This window comes from Chrysemys picta, chromosome 1 (genome assembly GCF_011386835.1).
Source record: "Chrysemys picta bellii isolate R12L10 chromosome 1, ASM1138683v2, whole genome shotgun sequence".
Lineage (NCBI taxonomy): Eukaryota > Metazoa > Chordata > Testudines > Emydidae > Chrysemys > Chrysemys picta.
Window position 1 is genome coordinate 235,938,967 of NC_088791.1, and position 17,908 is coordinate 235,956,874.

A 17,908-nucleotide genomic window follows, 5' to 3' on the forward strand; every position below is an offset into this window, starting at 1 on the left:
AGAAACAAAGGCACTAACCATGGGGATCCGATGGATCCCTGACTAGAGCTGTGGAACAGCTAAGCCTACACTTTCCTCCAGGCTCCCTTCTGGTTGCACAGCCAGCTACCCAGCTGCCTGCACTGCATCTGTGCACAGCTACCCAGCTGCAAGGTGTTATTGCTGGTCCACCAAGCATTAACATTCACACTAGACATCTGCAGAATTATTTAGAGCTCAGGAGGGATCATACCACATAGAATGGTTCTGCCCAGCTCCCCAGTGCCACTACCACAGCTCTGCAGAGCCTCCACAAGATGGCATTCCTGAGGAGGGACTGCCACCATGCCCATAATTATTATTATTTATTTGGATTATGTTTGTGTCTAGAAGCCCAAATCAGGTTTGAGGACCCATCAGCCTAGTCACTGTACCAAAACAGAGCAGACCTTGCCCCTAAGAGGTTACAACCTAAAAAAAAAGATAAGACAGACAAACAGAACTAGATAAACAACAACTAAATTAACGTAATATAAATATATACAACTCCTTAGTTTCCACCCTCCTCCCCCCCCACCACCACCATCGCCCTTCTCCCTAAACCTACGGCCACTGTTCAGGACACAGCCAATCTGCATGTCACTGCCATTGCCCACACAATGGGCCCTCCTTCCACCTTCTCCACCTCAAGGGAATACACTCAACCTCAGTCAGCTGGGGGGAAAACCCTGCCCAGTGCCTGAAGGCTGATACCTGCCTCTTCTCCCTGTGGACCTGGTCACCTAACTGCTCCCCAGAAGGACGGGGCAGGTTGCCTCCCTCCCATGTATCCAGCAGGGACAAAGCAGACTCTGGGGAGGCATGGTACAGTGCGGAAACTCCCCTCTATAAGGCTGATGAATAACATCACCTCTGCTTCTTGTTGTCCCAAGACTTGACTTAAATTAGGTAACATTGCAGCAGTTCTGATACTTCCTTTTGTGTGTTACAAGTTATCTAGCCAGCCCTCTGCACTGAGGCAGGACCACGTATACCTAGACAATCCCTGACAGGTGTTTGTCCAACCTGTTCTTAAAAATGTCCAGTGATGGGGACTCCACAACCTTCTTCGGAAGCCTAGTCCAAAACTTGACTATCTTTACAGTTAGAAAGTTTTTCCTAGTATCTAACCTCAATCTCCTTTGCTGCTGATTAAACTGATTACTTCTTGCCCTACCTTCAAGGGAAATGGAGAACAAGGGATCACTGTCCTCTTTTAAACAGCCCTTAACATATTCGAAGATCTTTATCAGGTCCCTCCTCAGTCTTCTTTCCTCAAGACTAAACATGCCCATTTTTTTAACCTTTTCTCACAAGTCAGGTTTTCTAAACCTTTTATCATTTTTGTTAATCTCCTCTGGACTCTCTCCAGTTTGTCCACATCTTTCTTGAAGTGCAATGCCCAGAACTAGATACAGTACTCCAGCTGAGGCCTCACCAGTGCTGAACAGAGTGGGACAATTACCTCCCTCCCATATCTTACATATGACACTCCTGTTAATAAACCCCAGAATATTAGCCTTTTTCGCAACTGCATCATATTGTTGGCACATATGCAATTTGCGATCCACTATAATCCCCAGATCCTTTTCTGTAGTACTACTACCTAGCCAATTATTCCCCATTTTGTAGCTCCGCATTTGATTTTTCCTTTCTAAGTGTAGTACTTTGCATTTGTCTTTAGTAGATTTTATCTTGTTGATTTCAGACCATTTCTCCACTTTATCAAGGTCGTTTTGAATTCTAATCCTGTCTTCCAAGGTGCTAAAAACCCCTTCCAGCCTGGTGTCTTCCAAAAATATTGTAAGCACACTCTCCTCTCCATTATTCAAGTCACTAATCAAAATACTGAATAGTACCGGACCCATGACAGACCCCTTTGGCACTCCTCTAGATATTTCCTCCCAGTTTGACAGCCAACCACTGATAACTACTCTGAGTCTGGTCTTCCAACCAGTTTTTCACCCACTTTATAGTAATTTCATCAGAACACATTTCCCTAGTTTGCTTAGGAGAATGCCAGGTGGGACTGAGTCAAAAGCCTTCCTAAAATCAAGCTATATCAGGTCTGCTGCTTCCCCCATATCCACTAGGCCAGTAACTCTATCAAAGAAGGAAATTAGGTTGGTTTGGTAAAATTTATTCTTGAAAAATCCATATGGGCTATGAATTATTGTTGGCCTCTCCAGACATTTTGTTATATTATGGGTGGAAGCAAGGTTAGTGTGTGTTCAGTTCATGCCCCTCTAGTATTTTTAGCAAAAGGAAAGATTAAGGACAGGAAAGTCCAGCACTAGAATGCCCCCCCCTTGGGGGACAACATAGAGGGAGACCAACTGCATAATCCAGCCCCTCAACCCCCACCCCCAGACAGGCTTACAATCACAGAAGAATGTGATGAGTGTGTGCCAAGCCCTGAAACAGGAAACAATCTGACTGGGATTTTTCTAGCAAAGACTGCTGCTGCTCTGGGTCCTGATGACATTTTTGACATGATTGCTCCCCATTTACATCCTCCTACTATGTGGCAGGAAAGCTAAACTGGTTTAGCCTTGATTTATGCAGGAGAGTACCAACAAGACCTCTTTTCAAGGCAGACTCCCTCAGCTCAATATGCTGATATTGCTGCACTGGTTCAGGCTATAAAAGGCCTGAAGATGGGGAGTGCTGGTGTCTGATTTGAGTTTTGTGTGTAATGCACTTACTGCTTTTCTTCCATTCGATACAAAAAAAATGAATGGAAGAAGAGTGATGGCAGGAGCATTAAGCATGCAGGCTTGTGAAAGTGGTTGGATCAGATGACACAAAACACGGGATTGATGGAGGTCTGGGTAATGAAGGATAAGGCACAAGCCAAGAGTGGAGAAATTAAAAGATGGACTGATGAAGCAGATAGGGCAGTAAAGGAAGCAGCCAAAAGTGGATTTATATGGCCAGGAGAGACGGCCACCGCTGGGGTAGAGGCTGTGACAACTAGGGCCGTGAAACAGAGAGAGAAAAAAGATTTTGATCTACAGGCTCTACAAAAGGAAAATGAGGAAATACAAGACACCTTAAAATCATTAGGTGGGGGAACTGGTGTATTATATGAATGGGAACTAAAAAGACAGGGATGGACTACTTGTGGCTTGAAAATCAGGGGAGGTCCTGCTTGGATTACGTGAGGAGTTCATGAGAATAGACACACAAAAGGTGGACATTTAAATTAATTTAGCACTAAAGAGCGAGTATTTACTGTGCAATGGAGGCCAACAACTACAACTGCTAGAGAAAATAAATGCTTTTTGGTAATTGTAGATGCTTTTACTAGGCGTATAGAAGCTATTCTGACTCAACACTGTACAGCGATCACCACAGCTCAGGTGCTAACAGAGCAGGTATTCTCTAGGTGGGGGTCTTCCTAAGGCTATGGATAGTGATAATGGTCCAGCATTCATGGGAAAGGTGACTAGGAAGGTTTGTGAGATGCTACAACATGATCAGAAATTCCATATACCATGCCATTCACAGAGTTCAGGACTGTGGAACGAGCCAACCAGACTGATTAAAAACAATGCTGAAGAGGTGGTAAGCGGCTCAGGGAAAGACTGGGAAGTTAAACTACACCTTGTTTTAAAGGTCATAAGGGGAAGCATGGTGATGGTTATGTGGGTGACCCCTTCTGAGACTATGACTAGAAGGGAGATGAGATATTCATTACCCCAGTGATGGACATAATGCAGTGTAACAGAGCAGCAGCTCAAGGAATTGGTATGGCTTATACAAGAGGTACACAAGATAGTGGCAAGAAGCCTAGGAGAGGCCCAACAAAAAAAATGAAAAGATAATTGATGACCAAGCCTCTAGCAAGGCATATGAAGTGGGAGATCAGTTCCTTGTGCAGTATGTCTCAAATAAAAGGCCATTTCCAAAAGCCAGTTGGGAGAGTCCCTGCTATGTAATGGACAAGGCTAGTCCATCCATACCGCTGGTCCGGGAAAAGGATGAAAAAGGGGTGGTGAAACAATGGTTGTATGCTATGCAGATGAAATCACACAGAGGGAAGAACAGAAGGAATCTATTGATATAAAAAGAGGAAGTGACCGTAATTGTTTTCTTTTTCAGGTGTTGATCACCGTGGGAGGTATATTATTCACTGCATTGGGGTCCATGGTATTAATGATACAGCAGAGGAACAAGGTGGTGACAGGTTTCAGAGTAGCAGCCGTGTTAGTCTGTATCCGTAAAAAGAACAGGAGTACTTGTGGCACCTTAGAGACTAACAAATTTGTTAGTCTCTAAGGTGCCACAAGTACTCCTGTTCTTTTTAAGGTGGTAACAGTGCACAAGGTGGAGAAAGTCACCCTAGCCTTATGGTTTCCAGGTAATCATGCAGGAAAGCCTACAAAGCTCTGGTACAGACTGAACTGCAGCCAAGGTGGAAGATCCTGCAGCACAAGCAACTCTCAGGAGCTGGGACTTGGACTACGGGACCCAAAGGGGACCATGTGTTTAAATGGGATGGTAATGACTAACCTAACCAGTTATAGCATGCAGTTAACAAGAAATTGTCCCTGGTACATTCCAAGAACTTATTGGACAGTTTGTATTTTGCCGTATTAGTTTTCCAACACATCTCTAGCACGACTGCTAACTATAAACATTGCAGCCTCTGCATAAAGCTATAAATTGTAATTAAGTCAGTAAGATGTGTGCTTTATGGTTACCTCCTCCTCCAACCCCACTAAACCCATTTCATTGTCTCATCCACCTGCTGAGTCTTGTCACAACTTTAACTGTGAATTATCTGGGACAGAGGCTGTCTTTTTACTGTGTGTTTGTACAATACCAAATACAACAGGGTTCTGAATTCCTTATTGTTGCCCACAAGTGTTACTGCAATACAGTATATAAAGCAATCAATCATCTGTTTCAGCATATTTTTGTGTCCATCTCTTTTCCTTGCACTTTTTTTTCTGCAGACCCAAGAATAGGTGGAGCTGACAGATTGTTTCTCATTTACATAGTAAGCGGACTTAAAGAGAGAGACCGTGAGCACGTGTGTGGAGGGAAGTTTGGTCTGAGCACAGGAACTCCTGAGTTTTAATCCCAGCTCTTACAACAATTTCCTCTGTGACCTTAAGAAAATTACTTAAACCTCTTTGTCTCAGGTTTATCATCAGTAAAATGAGAATAATACTCACTTATCTCCCAGGTATGTTGTAAGGATTCACATGTTTCTATCTGTATAGTCCTTCAAAAGTACTGAAATCATGGAGCAGTAGTAGTAGTATTCCCCATACCTTCCAGAAGTCAGTTGGCTCAGCTCCTTTAGGAAAAGAATGGTTTCTTCCTCCTTTGCATTAAAAGATACTGTGTGGATTGGGTACGGGCTGTTAGAAACCTTCTGCAAGAGTAGCTGCTTCATGTCCTTTGGAAAATCACCCACAGTAAAGTAATAAACAGCTTCAACCTAGGGTAGATACATTATGCATATTATTAAACAGAAAACAATAGGAAGACTTATTTTGCATATAGCTGCTTTGGATTTATTCTAGTAATGCATTATGCTGACATGAGGAAAGAAAAATCAGTAGAGTTGACACATTACTCAGTGGTGTTACACTTATGGTTGAAGTGACAGGAGAATCAGTCCCACAGCTATCACAGCCTAGTATCTGAGACAGAATATGGCAATAACTGCAGTACCTCAGGCACTGTGTAAGTATTGATAAATGATCCCTTTTAAAAGAAGCCACTCTCCACATACACAGTAGGGAGCTCAGGAGCACCCACTAAGGAAAATAAGAGAAGATAAAACTGGTTGAGCCTGAGAAGGTATTAAGGAACCTTGAAGGTATTAAGGAATCATGTCCATGCCTTCATTCTCCTGTGAGGTACAGTCCTACAGTAAAGCATATTCAATCCTCCATTAGACCCAGTGAGTGTTTCAATTTTTGCCTTCTAAAGGGTATGTGTACACTTTGAGCGGGGGCTGTAATTTCCAGTTCAAGGAGACATACCCGTGCTAGCTCTGGTTGAGTTAGCATGCTAAAAATAGAGTGTAGCCTCAGCAGCAAAGCAACAGGAGGCTAGCCGCCCGAAGTAGATACCTAGCATCTTGGACTGCTATATGTAGTTGGGGTCAAGCCTGTCCCATCACTTATACTGCCAAGATTACACTATTTTTAGGTATGTCTCTTGAACTAGGAATTACAGCCACAGCTCAAAGTATAGACACAGCCTTAATGGATCTTCATCTTAGTCCCTGAATCCCTGATGAGCTAATAGACTGACACATGGGCATTTTTACTCCAACTTTCTCTGCATGCACAGAGGAGGCAGGATTCTCCAGCTACCCCACACAGTTAGTAGGTGTTGGGAACTGCAGGTTAAATACTGCTGACTCCCTGGGGAAGGTGTGATTCATTAGATTCCACCCTGAGTGTAAGGGAGTGACGACTAGCCCTCTGGGAGCGTGACCTAGGATTTGAGACAGGTACGTCCTGAGGAAAGGAGCCCTAGGGAGTAGCTATGCCTGAGGTGAAGGACAGTACCAGGTTTACAATGGCGCCATTGCGCCGGGCCCACATGCAGAAGGTGCCAATTATGGTTGCCAAGCAGAAGCGCTGGAAGCTCCCTAGAAGTGGAGGGGCCACTGGTGCCTGAACTATGGCCCCACCCCCCGCGCTCTACCCCGAGGTCTTGCCTGCGCTCCACCTCTCCCCTCTTGGCCCCACCTGTGCGCCGCCCCACAGCCCTGCCCCGCTCAGCCTCTTCCCCCAGGCCCCACCTGCCACTTATTCCTCTCCACCCCATCCTGCCAGTCACTCACTCTTAAGGCAGGAAAAAAGGCTATGCCCTCCCACTTTTAAAAGTTATGGGGCCCTGTTGCCTGCTGTCCGGTTTTCGACTGGAAAGTCCAGTCAAAAAGCAGACCTGGCAGTGTCTAGTCAGCAGTCTGGGTGCAGGAGAACCCGCAATCAGCCTCCCTGCCAGGAGGGCGGGAAAAGCAGCTGCTTCTGCCTGGAGGAGCTGCAGCTCAGCTGGCAAGAAAGAGAACTGGCTCCCAAGAACCCGGCTCTGGTGGAGAGAAGTAGGTACTGGCTCCGTGCCAACCCAGGGGGATCCTGTCCACTCCGCCCCCCTGCCCTGCTGGGCTTGCCCCTGGCCCCTGCCTCACTCCAGGGACCAACCCTCCACCCCACCCTGCTGTGCTCTTGCCTCCGACCTCTGCCTCACTCGGGGACCAACAGGCCCACCCCACCCAGCTATGCTTTTGCCCCTGCCTCGCTCTGGGGTAGGGTTACCAAACATCCGATTTTTGACCGGAATGCCCGGTCGAAAAGGAACCCTGGTGACTCCGGCCCATTAAAAGTCTGGTCGGTGCTACAGCAGGGGCCGAGGCTAAGGCAATCTCCCTGCCTGTCTTATCTGCACGCAGCTCCCGGAAGTGTCCGCCAGGTCCCTGCAGCTCCTAGATGCATGGGCGGCCAGAGAGGCTCCACGTGCTGCCCCCACCCCAATGCTGTCTCCGCAGCTCCCATTGGCCGGGAACCATGACCAATGGGAGCTGCAGGGGAAGCACCTGCGGGCATGAGGGCAGCGCACGAAGCCTCACTGGCCACTCATGTGTCTAGGGGCCACAGGGACCTGGCGGCCGCTTCCTGGGAGCCACATTAAGCGCCACAGGAACCCCGTACCTGAACCTCCTGCCCCAGCCCGGAGCCCTCTCCTGCACCCAAACTCCCTTCCCAGAGCCCACACTCCACACACACACACCCCAACCCCCTGTCCCAGCCCTAAGCCTCTCGAAACCCTTCATCCCCGGCCCCACCCCAGAACCCACACCCCCAGCTGGAGCCCTCACCCCCTCCCCCACTCCAACCCCCTGCTCCAGACCAGTGAAAGTGAATAAGGGTGGGGGAGAGTGAGCGACAGAGGGAGGGGGGATGGAGTGAGCGGGGGCAGGGCCTCGGGAAGGGGCAGGGTAGGGGTGTTCAGTTTTGTGCCATTAGAAAGTTGGCAACCCTACTCTGGGGACCAACCCCACCATGATGGCCCACAAAAGGTTAATCTGGCCCTGATGAAGGTTTAGGCTAAGTAAAGAAACCACAGGAGCAGTCAAGTCTGGGAAAACAGTTTAGCTACTGTAAGTTTAATGTGGAATTATTTTTTTGTTAACAAAGCCAGCCTCTAGGAGTGAGTCACTTTATGACTCTACAATGAAGATGTAGCTTTTGCCTGGAGCCAAGTGGGGACTCCACTAGTTTACACTACACTACACTGAACATACACTAAATGAATTTTCATTGATAAGGTAATAGTTGTAATTAAACTCTGTTCCATGATGACCAACAGCCAAAAGGACTCTCCTGGATGGTGCACTATCCCACCAGTGTGTTGAAAAATAATAATAAGGCATATGTGTGAGGTTCTCTACCAGTTGGCTGGATTTTTTAACATTCTCTTCAGACCCGGACATACAAGGCCTGATAAGCCTGTTTTTTTTAGCCAGACAATACTGCAAATTGGTAATGTTTTCCCAAAAAAGCAGTGATTGTCACATTGCTAAAAAAATCAGATATAAGAAAATGTCACCCTTGGACAAATTAACTCCTCACCCAGTTTAATTTTAATATCAAATCACACAGGGGTCAAGACTCATCCACCCTGGGTAGAGAACGACAAGGCCTAAGCACCACCTTACATCCCACTTAAAATAACTTCTCAAAGTAAGACTTAAGTGGAACCTTGCACAGGCCCTCTGCACATCCCCTGTGTAAACAGATAATTCAGTCCAAACACAGAGGGCCAAATTTACTATTGAATTTAGCTTTAAATGAGTTGTACCAATTTTCTCCAGCAATAAGTTTGGCCCAATGTGTCTTTGCTGCCAAAGGAATGGAGTGGCTGGCTAAAATTATGGTATATATTTTTATATCCTTTGGCTTTCCTTTAATGAGTAATGTAATATGGCCCTATTAAAAATAAACAGAATTTAACTGCAAAAATACTTGGTATGCTTTGGGCACTACTACTGTAAGAGAGTTGCTCAACCAGCCAGTGAGGCTACAATTTGGATGTCACATGAGAGTTTACAGAATTCCTGGAGTCAACTAGTGCTAAGTTAAAACAGTCTTCACATATATTTTTGGATTTTCTTGCATATTTCAGTAAGCAATACAGAATAAAAATGACATCCTTATATTTGAGTAATATTTAATATTAACATTTTAATTAAAAATATTTTGAAAAGTATATCTGGTGAAGACACTGGAGGGAAAATATTTATCTTACCCATCATGACTTCAGAACATATTTAGCTTTCATGCTCCACAGGAAAACAAAACAAGTTTCTGCTTTCAGAACCTGATACATTTACATACGGTATTGATAAATATGGGCTGTAACTGTACTGGAAAGAAATACCTTGTAGACAGCCACAAGTTCTCTTTTTAGCCCTGCACAATTCATTAGGATAAAACTTGCAATCCAATTCTCCCACTCGATATTCTTGGGTTTACTGGAGATTTCAGAGGAGATGTATAAACTTACTGTCTCATCAATTATGGCTTCCAAAAGAGCCTCGGTGGAGCTGGTGGAGCTGATGGCTGGCATATGGTCCAACTTCCAGAGCCATTTAACAGCAGACTCTACAGAATATTCAGACACAGGAACGGCTTTCTGTTGCCACTTCACAAGATCTTGTGCAGTGCTGAAAATAATATTAGTGATTATTCAGGAGTAATGAGGAGCCACTGACAACACACAACAGCAGAGCTCAAAATATTTCTACTGTATTAGACCTTTAATAATAATAAACCACCAACTCAACAATAGGACAGTAGTTAAAATACACATTTCTAAAACCAAACTAGTAATAAGATAAAGAGGCAAAATAGAACCCTCATAAGGCACCACAAGTTTGAAAATTAGTTTCTAAGGCAGTTGTTTCCAAGACAGAATTAAGATGACTAAAGAAATATAGCTGCTTTAAGAACAATTTCTAGAGCATATTTCCCCTTAAACATGCAAGAAACAATACAAAAGACCTATCTGAGAAGTAGCTGACTATACAGGCTGATGGGATGTGGTGGGGAGGGAACAGAAATATTCCAAGAGTAAGAAATAAATAATCAGTTTTAACAGTGTTGCCAAGGTAAAACAAATGACCATGTTCTCTAAAAACTGGGGAGACAGCATGGTCCAGTACTTAAAGCACATGACTGAGTGTCATAAAATCTAGGTTTTATTTCTCCCTTTACCCCTGACTTGCTGTGTCACCTTTGTGACTAATGAGTGATTTTTAGCCACTGTGTCATCTGTAAAATGGGATTAATACTTACCTACCTACCAAACCAGAAAGTTGGGATGTGGAGTTCATCAGTATTTTAAAAGTGCTTTGAAGTTTTTGCGTTGAAGGCACTACAGAAGTGCAAAGCATATGCGCATGTGCATGTATACAAAAAAAAGAAGAAAAAAAACAAAAACAAAAACCAGGTGGTTCTAGTCTCTGTGACATTCCAGAAAGCATCATTCAGAGAATTTCTAGCAAACCTGGGAGAGTAGTACTGTACAGTCACAGACATTTTTTTAAAAGATAAAATGTACTTTTGTCCTAAATCCCCCTCCACTGACTGATAAATTCAGCAAATACTTAACTTTACTGTGCCTCAATTTTGATATAACTTTGCAGTTCACCTTTAAAAAAAATTGTGTGTGTGTTTTTCAAAGGCCACGTAAGCTCACTTCTGATCTTCAAACCTCAAGTGTATTGGGAGGTGGGGAATTAAGTACTTCAGGGCACTAGAATCAAAACTGTGAAATAAATCAGGGGCAAAATGACTTTAGGAGTCACAATCTAATTTTTAGTAGACTTTCTGAAGCCAGTTTTCAAAACAGTATGCATTAAATTGCTCACAAACCTTTGCGTACACATGACTTGCATGCACACAAACTCCCATCCTGACATGAATGTAAATCCTGTTTTGTGTGTGCAAACATCTATATGCTTGCATAAATAAAGGCTCGCACATGCACATGAATTTGAAAACCTGGGCCTATTTGTCACTGAATACGAATTAATTTACTCATATTAGGAAAGGAATACAGTCGCTTTGTTAAGGCACTGGACTGGGACTCAAGACATCTGGTTTCATTTCTCAGCTCTGCTACTGTGTGATTTAGTGTGTGACACTGGGCAAATCACTTTCTCTGTGGCGTAGTGGCCCACCTGTAAAATGCAGATAGCAATACTTCCTTTCTCCCAATGTGTATTGTTTCATGGTAGGAACAGTACAGATGTACGATGCCTAACATAATGAGGCACTGAACTTGGTGGGATCCTTTAGGCACTACCATAATACAAATAATAATAACGACCATTGCTACTGCAGTAAGCATATCATCAGAATACAGATCTATACTCCACAGCACTTCTCTTCATCTCATTAACAAAAAGTAGAAAATAAACACCATTTCCCTTACCGAATGAGGTTAAACTTGTCAAGCTGGGCCACTTGCTGTGAGAGGACCATAGAAAGCGCATCACGGCACAGGTCAAATTCAGTTCTACACACAGTGCCAAAGTCCAGAACAATGGTGATGCACGATTCCAGAATCACTCCAAATATCTGCCGACTTTCACTGGTTATCCATTCCATTCTCTGCTTGTACAGCTCTATAGCTCCAGTTAGACAGTCCATAAAATGAAGAATTAGCTCTTTTTTGGCTGTCAGCTTTATTTAAATACAAGAGAGAATGAAAATGAAGATTGAAACAAATAACTCAAAGCAGTCCCAAGTCCAGCAAAGCTACAATGACTGATTTGTAGTGCCAGATATGCCAGCCAAGGTAGCAATGGAAACAACCCATTTTTCTTCCACTATTTCAGCAGCAAATACTTGACAAATGCCTCTGAGTCACTCACATATAATGAAAAAGCCACTGCACTTTATCCTAATTGCATTCCACAATATTTAAGCAAGCATAGGGCAGTGTCAGCTAGTTTGCATGACTTGTTTGTGACAAGATCAGAGCAATGTAAGCGACTTAAAAGAAATGGGAGCTTTGGGTGTTGGAAAGGACTGCAGAGCAGATGGATGGATGGATGTATTGGGGGCACTTGGAAACTAGTTATTAAGTTAGGGCAAGATTGTGACTTGCTCTTAAAAAGCTGTGCAGGGGAATAAGGGGATGTACAGTTCTTTCGTGGGGCAGTGTAATCTCAATCTTGTCCTTAAGCAGCAGCTGAAAGGAAATTAAAAATGTTTCTTTGTATTTTTGTTCAGGATGCCCAACATTCAGTATCTATTGAGCCTAAATATTTGTATTTAGGTATTTGGTGCAAATTAAAAAACAACAACTAACATCCCATAAGCCCCAGCCCCATCAGTAAATTAAGCAAAGCCAAGGCCTACCCCTGGAAAGAAAAATAATTATAAAACAAAAGAAAAATATATCTAAGACCTTCTCTGGACCTTATGACATTCACCCCAGGATTCTAGGCAAAGATATAGGCATTACCCTGACTCACGTACATTAGAACGGCCACACAGTATCAGACCAATGATCCATCTAGCCCAATACCTTGTTTTCCAACAACAGTCAGTGCGAGATGCTTCAGAGGGAATGAACAGAACAGGGCAATCAGCAAGTGATCCATCCCCTGTCATCAAATCCCAGCTTCTGGCAGTCAGAGGTTTAGGGATATACAGACCATGGGGCTGCATCTCTGACCATCTTGGCTAATAGCCATTGATGTGCCTATCTTCCATGAACTTATCTAATTCTTTTTTGAACCCAGTTACATTTTTGGTCTTCATAACATCCCCTGGCAACAAGTTCCAAAAGTTGACTGTGCATCTTGTGAAGAAGTACTTCCTTTTATTTGTTTTAAACCTGCTGTCTATTAATTTAGTTGGGTTACCCTGGTTCCTGTGTTATGTGAAGGGGTAAATAAAGAGCAGATGTTGTGAGAGAACTATCCACAATGGGGGGGAGGGATAGCTCAGTGGTTTGAGCATTGGCTTGCTAAACCCAGGGTTGTGAGTTCAATCCTTGAGGGGGCCACTTACAGATCTGGGGCAAAATCAGTACTTGGTCCTGCTAGTGAAGGCAGGGGGCTGGACTTGATGACCTTTCATAGGTCCCTTCCAGTTCTAGGAGATGGGATATCTCCATAATTAAATTAAATTAAGATCTCTTTCTTGAGTGGTAACAGCTAATTTAGACTTCATAATTTTTTTAAGTATAGTTTTAAGTATAGTTGGGATTATGTTTTTCAATGTGCATTACTTTGAATCCACATTGAATTTCATCTCCAATTTTCTTGCCCAGTCACCCAGTTTTGTGAGATCCCCTTGTAACTCCTCTCAGTCAGCTTTGGACTTAACTATCTTGAGTAATTTTGTATCATCTGCAAAACTTTGCCACATAACTGTTTACCCCCTTTTCCAGATAATTTATGAATATGTTGAACAGTACTGGTTCCAGTACAGATCTTTGGTGGACCCCACTCTTTACCTCTTTCTATTGTTAAAGCTGACCGTTTATTCCTACCCTTTATTTGCCGACCAAATACTGATCCATGAGAGGACCTTTTCCCTCTTAGGCCATGACTACTTATTTTGCTTAAGAGCCTTTGGTGAGGGACCTTGTCAAAGGCTTTCTGAAAGTCCAAGTACACTATATCCACTGGATCAGCCTTGTCTACATATTTATTAGAATTCTTTGAGGGTCAACAGATTGGTAAGATATAATTTCCCTTTACAAAAGCCATGTTGACACTTCCCCAAAAAATCATGTTCCTCTATGTGTCTGATAATTCTGTTCTTTACTATATTTTCAACCAATCTGCCTGATACTGAAGTTAGGCTTACCAGCCTGTAATTGCCAGGATCACCTCTAGAGCCTTCTTTTAAAAACTGGCATCACATTAGCTATCCTCCAGCCATCTGGTACAGAAGCTGATTTAGCAACAGGTTACACACCACAGTTAAGAGTTCAGCAATTTCATATTTGAGGTCCTTTAGAATTACGGGGTGAATACCATCTGGTCCTGGTGGCTTATGTCTCTTTAATTTATCAATTTGTTCCAAAACCTCCTCTATTGACACCTCAGTCTGGGGCATTTCCTCAGATGTGTCACCAAAAAAGAATGGCTCAGGTTTTGGAATCTCCCTCACGTCCTGTGCAGTGAAGTCCAATGCAAAGAATTCATTCATCTTCTGTGCAATGATCTTGCCTTCCTCGAGTATTCCTTTAGCATCTCAATTGTCCAGTGTCCCCACTGATTGTTTGGCAGACTTCCTGCTTCTGATGTACGTAAAACAAATTTTTGCTCTTATTTTTTGTGTCTTTTCCTAGCTGCTATTCACATTCTATTTTGGCTGCCTAATTCTACACTTTGCTTGCCAGAGTTTATGTGCCTTTCTATAATCCACCCTAGGATTTGACTTCCAATTTTTGAAAGATGCCTTTTTGCTTCTAATCACCCTTTTTACTCTGCTGTTTAGCCACAGTGGCATTTTTTTTTGGTCCTCTTACTGTTATTTTATTTGGAGTATAAATAAGATGCTTAGTGTGAGCATCTATTATGGTGTTTTTAAATAGTTTCCATGTGGCTTACAAGCATTTCACTTTTGTGACTGTTCCTTTTAATTTCCAGTTAACTAGCTTCCTCATTTTTGTGTAGTTCCCCTTTTGGAAGTTAAATGCTAATGTAGTGGGTTTCTTTGGTATTTTTCCCCCTACAAGGATGTTACATTTAATTACATTATGGTCGCTATTACCGAGCAGTTCAGCTAGATTCACTTATTGGACCAGATCCTGTGCACCACTTAGGACTAAATCAAGAATTGCCTCTCCCCTTGTGGGTTCTAGGACTAGCTGTTCCAAGAAGCAGTCTTTAATAGTGTCTAAAAATTTTATCTCTGCATCCCATCCTGAGGTGACATGTACCCAGTCAATATGGGGATAGTTGAAATCCCCCATTATTACTGGGTTTTCTGTATTTGTAGCCTCTCTAGATTTCCCCGTGCATTTCACAATCACCATCACCATCCTGGTCAGGGGGTCAGTAGCATATTTCTACTCATTATTCAAGCATGGAATTTCTATCCATAGAGATTCTGTGCTATAGATTGATTAATTTAAGATTTTTACTATATATTAACTCTATGCTAATTTATGTAAGGTCATTTGCATGCTACTCCCCCATCTCTCACAGGTTCTCCAATAGTGAACATACATGCTTGGAGACTAGAAGTTTTCAAAATAAAATTCCATCAGAAGTAGAAACTTTGAGCTCTCCCTTAGAGTGTCATTCTACAAACCTTCTTTGTCTGGTTCCTATTTTACACTATCTATTGATGTTATCTGATTTGCGTCAATAGTTCTGTAAACCATTTCTCAGGAACAAATAGCAGCCAGATGGGCTAACCCAGGATTAGATGTTAGAAACTGAACTGGTTGCAGAAAAGATGATGGAATAAGACTCCCTGAAATTGTATTTTTCCCCAGGTTTAAACCTGATGCCTGTTCTGGATGCCTGGGAACTGGGGAGGGAGTCTGGATATCAGAAGATGATATGCTATTTGTTTTTTAAGGTCTTTACTCTTATGAATTAGCTTTTTTCTTATTCGCTGAAGCACAGATCTCTTCAATCAGAATCCATCTTTTCAAATAATGGGACAGATAGCAGCTACTACTAACATGCTCCTTAGAGCACAAGTCTGGGCAGAGTTCCATCAAGCTGTATTCACAGACTATACTAAATCCTTTGTGTCCTGTTGGCACTAAATGATGGGTTATGACAGTATATTATATCTCTTCATTTGAGTACCTCCATTTGTTTTACTGGTAACCACTCTATTAAACTCAGTTTAGTCCTATTCCTTTCTAAGCCTTCTCGCTTTCATAATAGGGTAAATCTGTTACTTAGAAATTTCAGCCTTCTCTTGAAAGCTTTATTCCAAGCTTCATACGGACTAATGTATCATTAGCCCTCAGAAAATGAACCCAACTTCTAGATCATTAATCATCTGGCGCAGTAGAAATAAAATCATCAAAAGATAAAGTTCCCATTTTGGAAATACATCAGTTTCCTGTCAGCATTTCTTTAGAAGAGGAGATACTTCAGTCACATCATTTTGTTACACTGATATTATCTTTTAAATAGGGGGAAAGTTATTACTCTATTGAACCACAAGTCAGTCGCACTTACATTATATACTCTGCCGTCTTGTGCTCTCAAGTATTGAGGAAACAGACCGTCTGCATACCGAGAAGCCACAAATTTCCCCAAGGTGGATACATAATCTACATTCAAGATTATAAACGGTTGCCAGTTATAGGGACTATTTTCATTATGAACTGTTTTTCTAAATCATATGCAACAGAAGAGAAGATAAATGGCACTGTCATTAAACTCTTTTCTTTTGGTAAGCCAAATAACATTTTTACAGCAACCTACAAACCAAATTCAGTAACGCCTCTATAGAAGGGACAGTAAGGTTCTTTGGATAAAAGGCGGAATTTTTCCACTAAGTGATTGATACATGTTGCAGGACAGATCCAAAAATAAGTTACTGTCTGAATTTAGGTTCATGCAGCTGAGAGGGAGGATTTGTACTATCTAAGTGATGTTAGTGATCTTTAAAAAGGTTCTATTTATGTTGAGTTGTAGAAATTATTCTCATCTCCTAGAACCATTCTAGTTATATCTAATGGGGAATAAACAAAATCTATCATCTTGCTTACTGGTAGCAAGCTGCTTGTGACTTTAGATTTCTGCAATTCAACTTTTGTATTTTCCATTTACATCTTAAAAGCAAGTGCAAGTATTTGACAGTCAAAAGAGAAAAAAATCATGGATGGATGATGCTCTCCCATGACATATATGGAAAGGTGCAAAAGTGGATGCAGCTGAAGGCATGTCTACACTGCAACAAAAGGTATGCAATTTGCAGTACAGGTAATATAACAGAAGCATTAGCTTTAATATAACTAGTGCACTAAAAATAACAGTGAAGATGCGGCAGCAGGAACTTCAAGCATGTGCTAGCAATGCGAGTTTGTCCCTAGAAAGGCTTGTACAGCCTGTGTGAGGCTGGTGCCACTGCATTTATGCTGCTGTTTTTATCATGCTAGCTAGATTAAAGCTAGCACAGGTATGCCTACCCGAGCTGCAAATCACATCTTCAGTTGCAGGGTAGACATACCCTGAAGAAGGAAAAGCATGTTCTCTGCTCCCTTGACAACAAAAGTTTCTTGACAGTAGCTCTGCATAGCTGGGACTCCACTGACGGGAAAACATAGGGCATGTGAATATTTAACAGCCACGGAGTAGCTATTCTATGCAGCATGTTCCTCTGCTAATCCAGTGGCTTTTTGCTGGTAAAACCATGCTATAAGAAGTATTCACTCCTCTCGGCATCATATACCTCCTTAATCCAGAGAGGAGTGAGTGTGCAACCTCTAGCCTTCCAGTAATGAAAGCAAGGCTCCTGGCAGGGGAGAATACAGTATTGCTGGATGTGCAGTGCTAGACTCTCAATTCCCCATGGCTCCAAGCCAGCTGCGTTCTTAAATTAAACAGCATAAAACAATTATTAACACATTACAACTACTGCTTCTTAAACTGTAAATTCTTCATGTCAGGGAATGCCTTACTGTGCTCTGTAAAGCATTATGATGTAAATGATTTATAATTATTATTTCTCACAAACGCTCTCCTCCAACTGCTGCACAACTACAAATTATAATTTGGCTTTGATATTGCAGAGTTTGACTTTGCAAGAAAAACAGCCTGAGTTTAAATCTGATATTGAATTACCTGTCTAAAAATTAGCAAAATGTTCAACTGGAAGCACAATAATAATTTACGGCAAGGAGCACAGGAGGATCT

The 17,908-nt window shown here is 42.5% G+C and overlaps 1 protein-coding gene across 4 annotated transcripts in view; it reads right to left on the reverse strand.

Annotated features, from left to right (window-relative positions):
* VWA3B (von Willebrand factor A domain containing 3B) overlaps positions 1 to 17,908 on the reverse strand; it is a 127,915-nt gene that overhangs the window by 102,998 nt on the left and 7,009 nt on the right. For 3 of the 4 annotated variants that reach the window (XM_042840821.2, XM_005283205.5, XM_065580834.1), the window contains exons 4-7: positions 16,226 to 16,320; positions 11,488 to 11,738; positions 9,556 to 9,715; positions 5,301 to 5,470 (exon numbers count right to left, since the gene is read on the reverse strand). In XM_042840821.2, coding sequence (XP_042696755.2) covers positions 5,301 to 5,470; positions 9,556 to 9,715; positions 11,488 to 11,738; positions 16,226 to 16,320 — 676 coding nt within the window. The remainder of the gene's footprint in view (positions 1 to 5,300; positions 5,471 to 9,555; positions 9,716 to 11,487; positions 11,739 to 16,225; positions 16,321 to 17,908) is intronic. The other variant, XM_065580833.1, reaches the window with a different exon arrangement.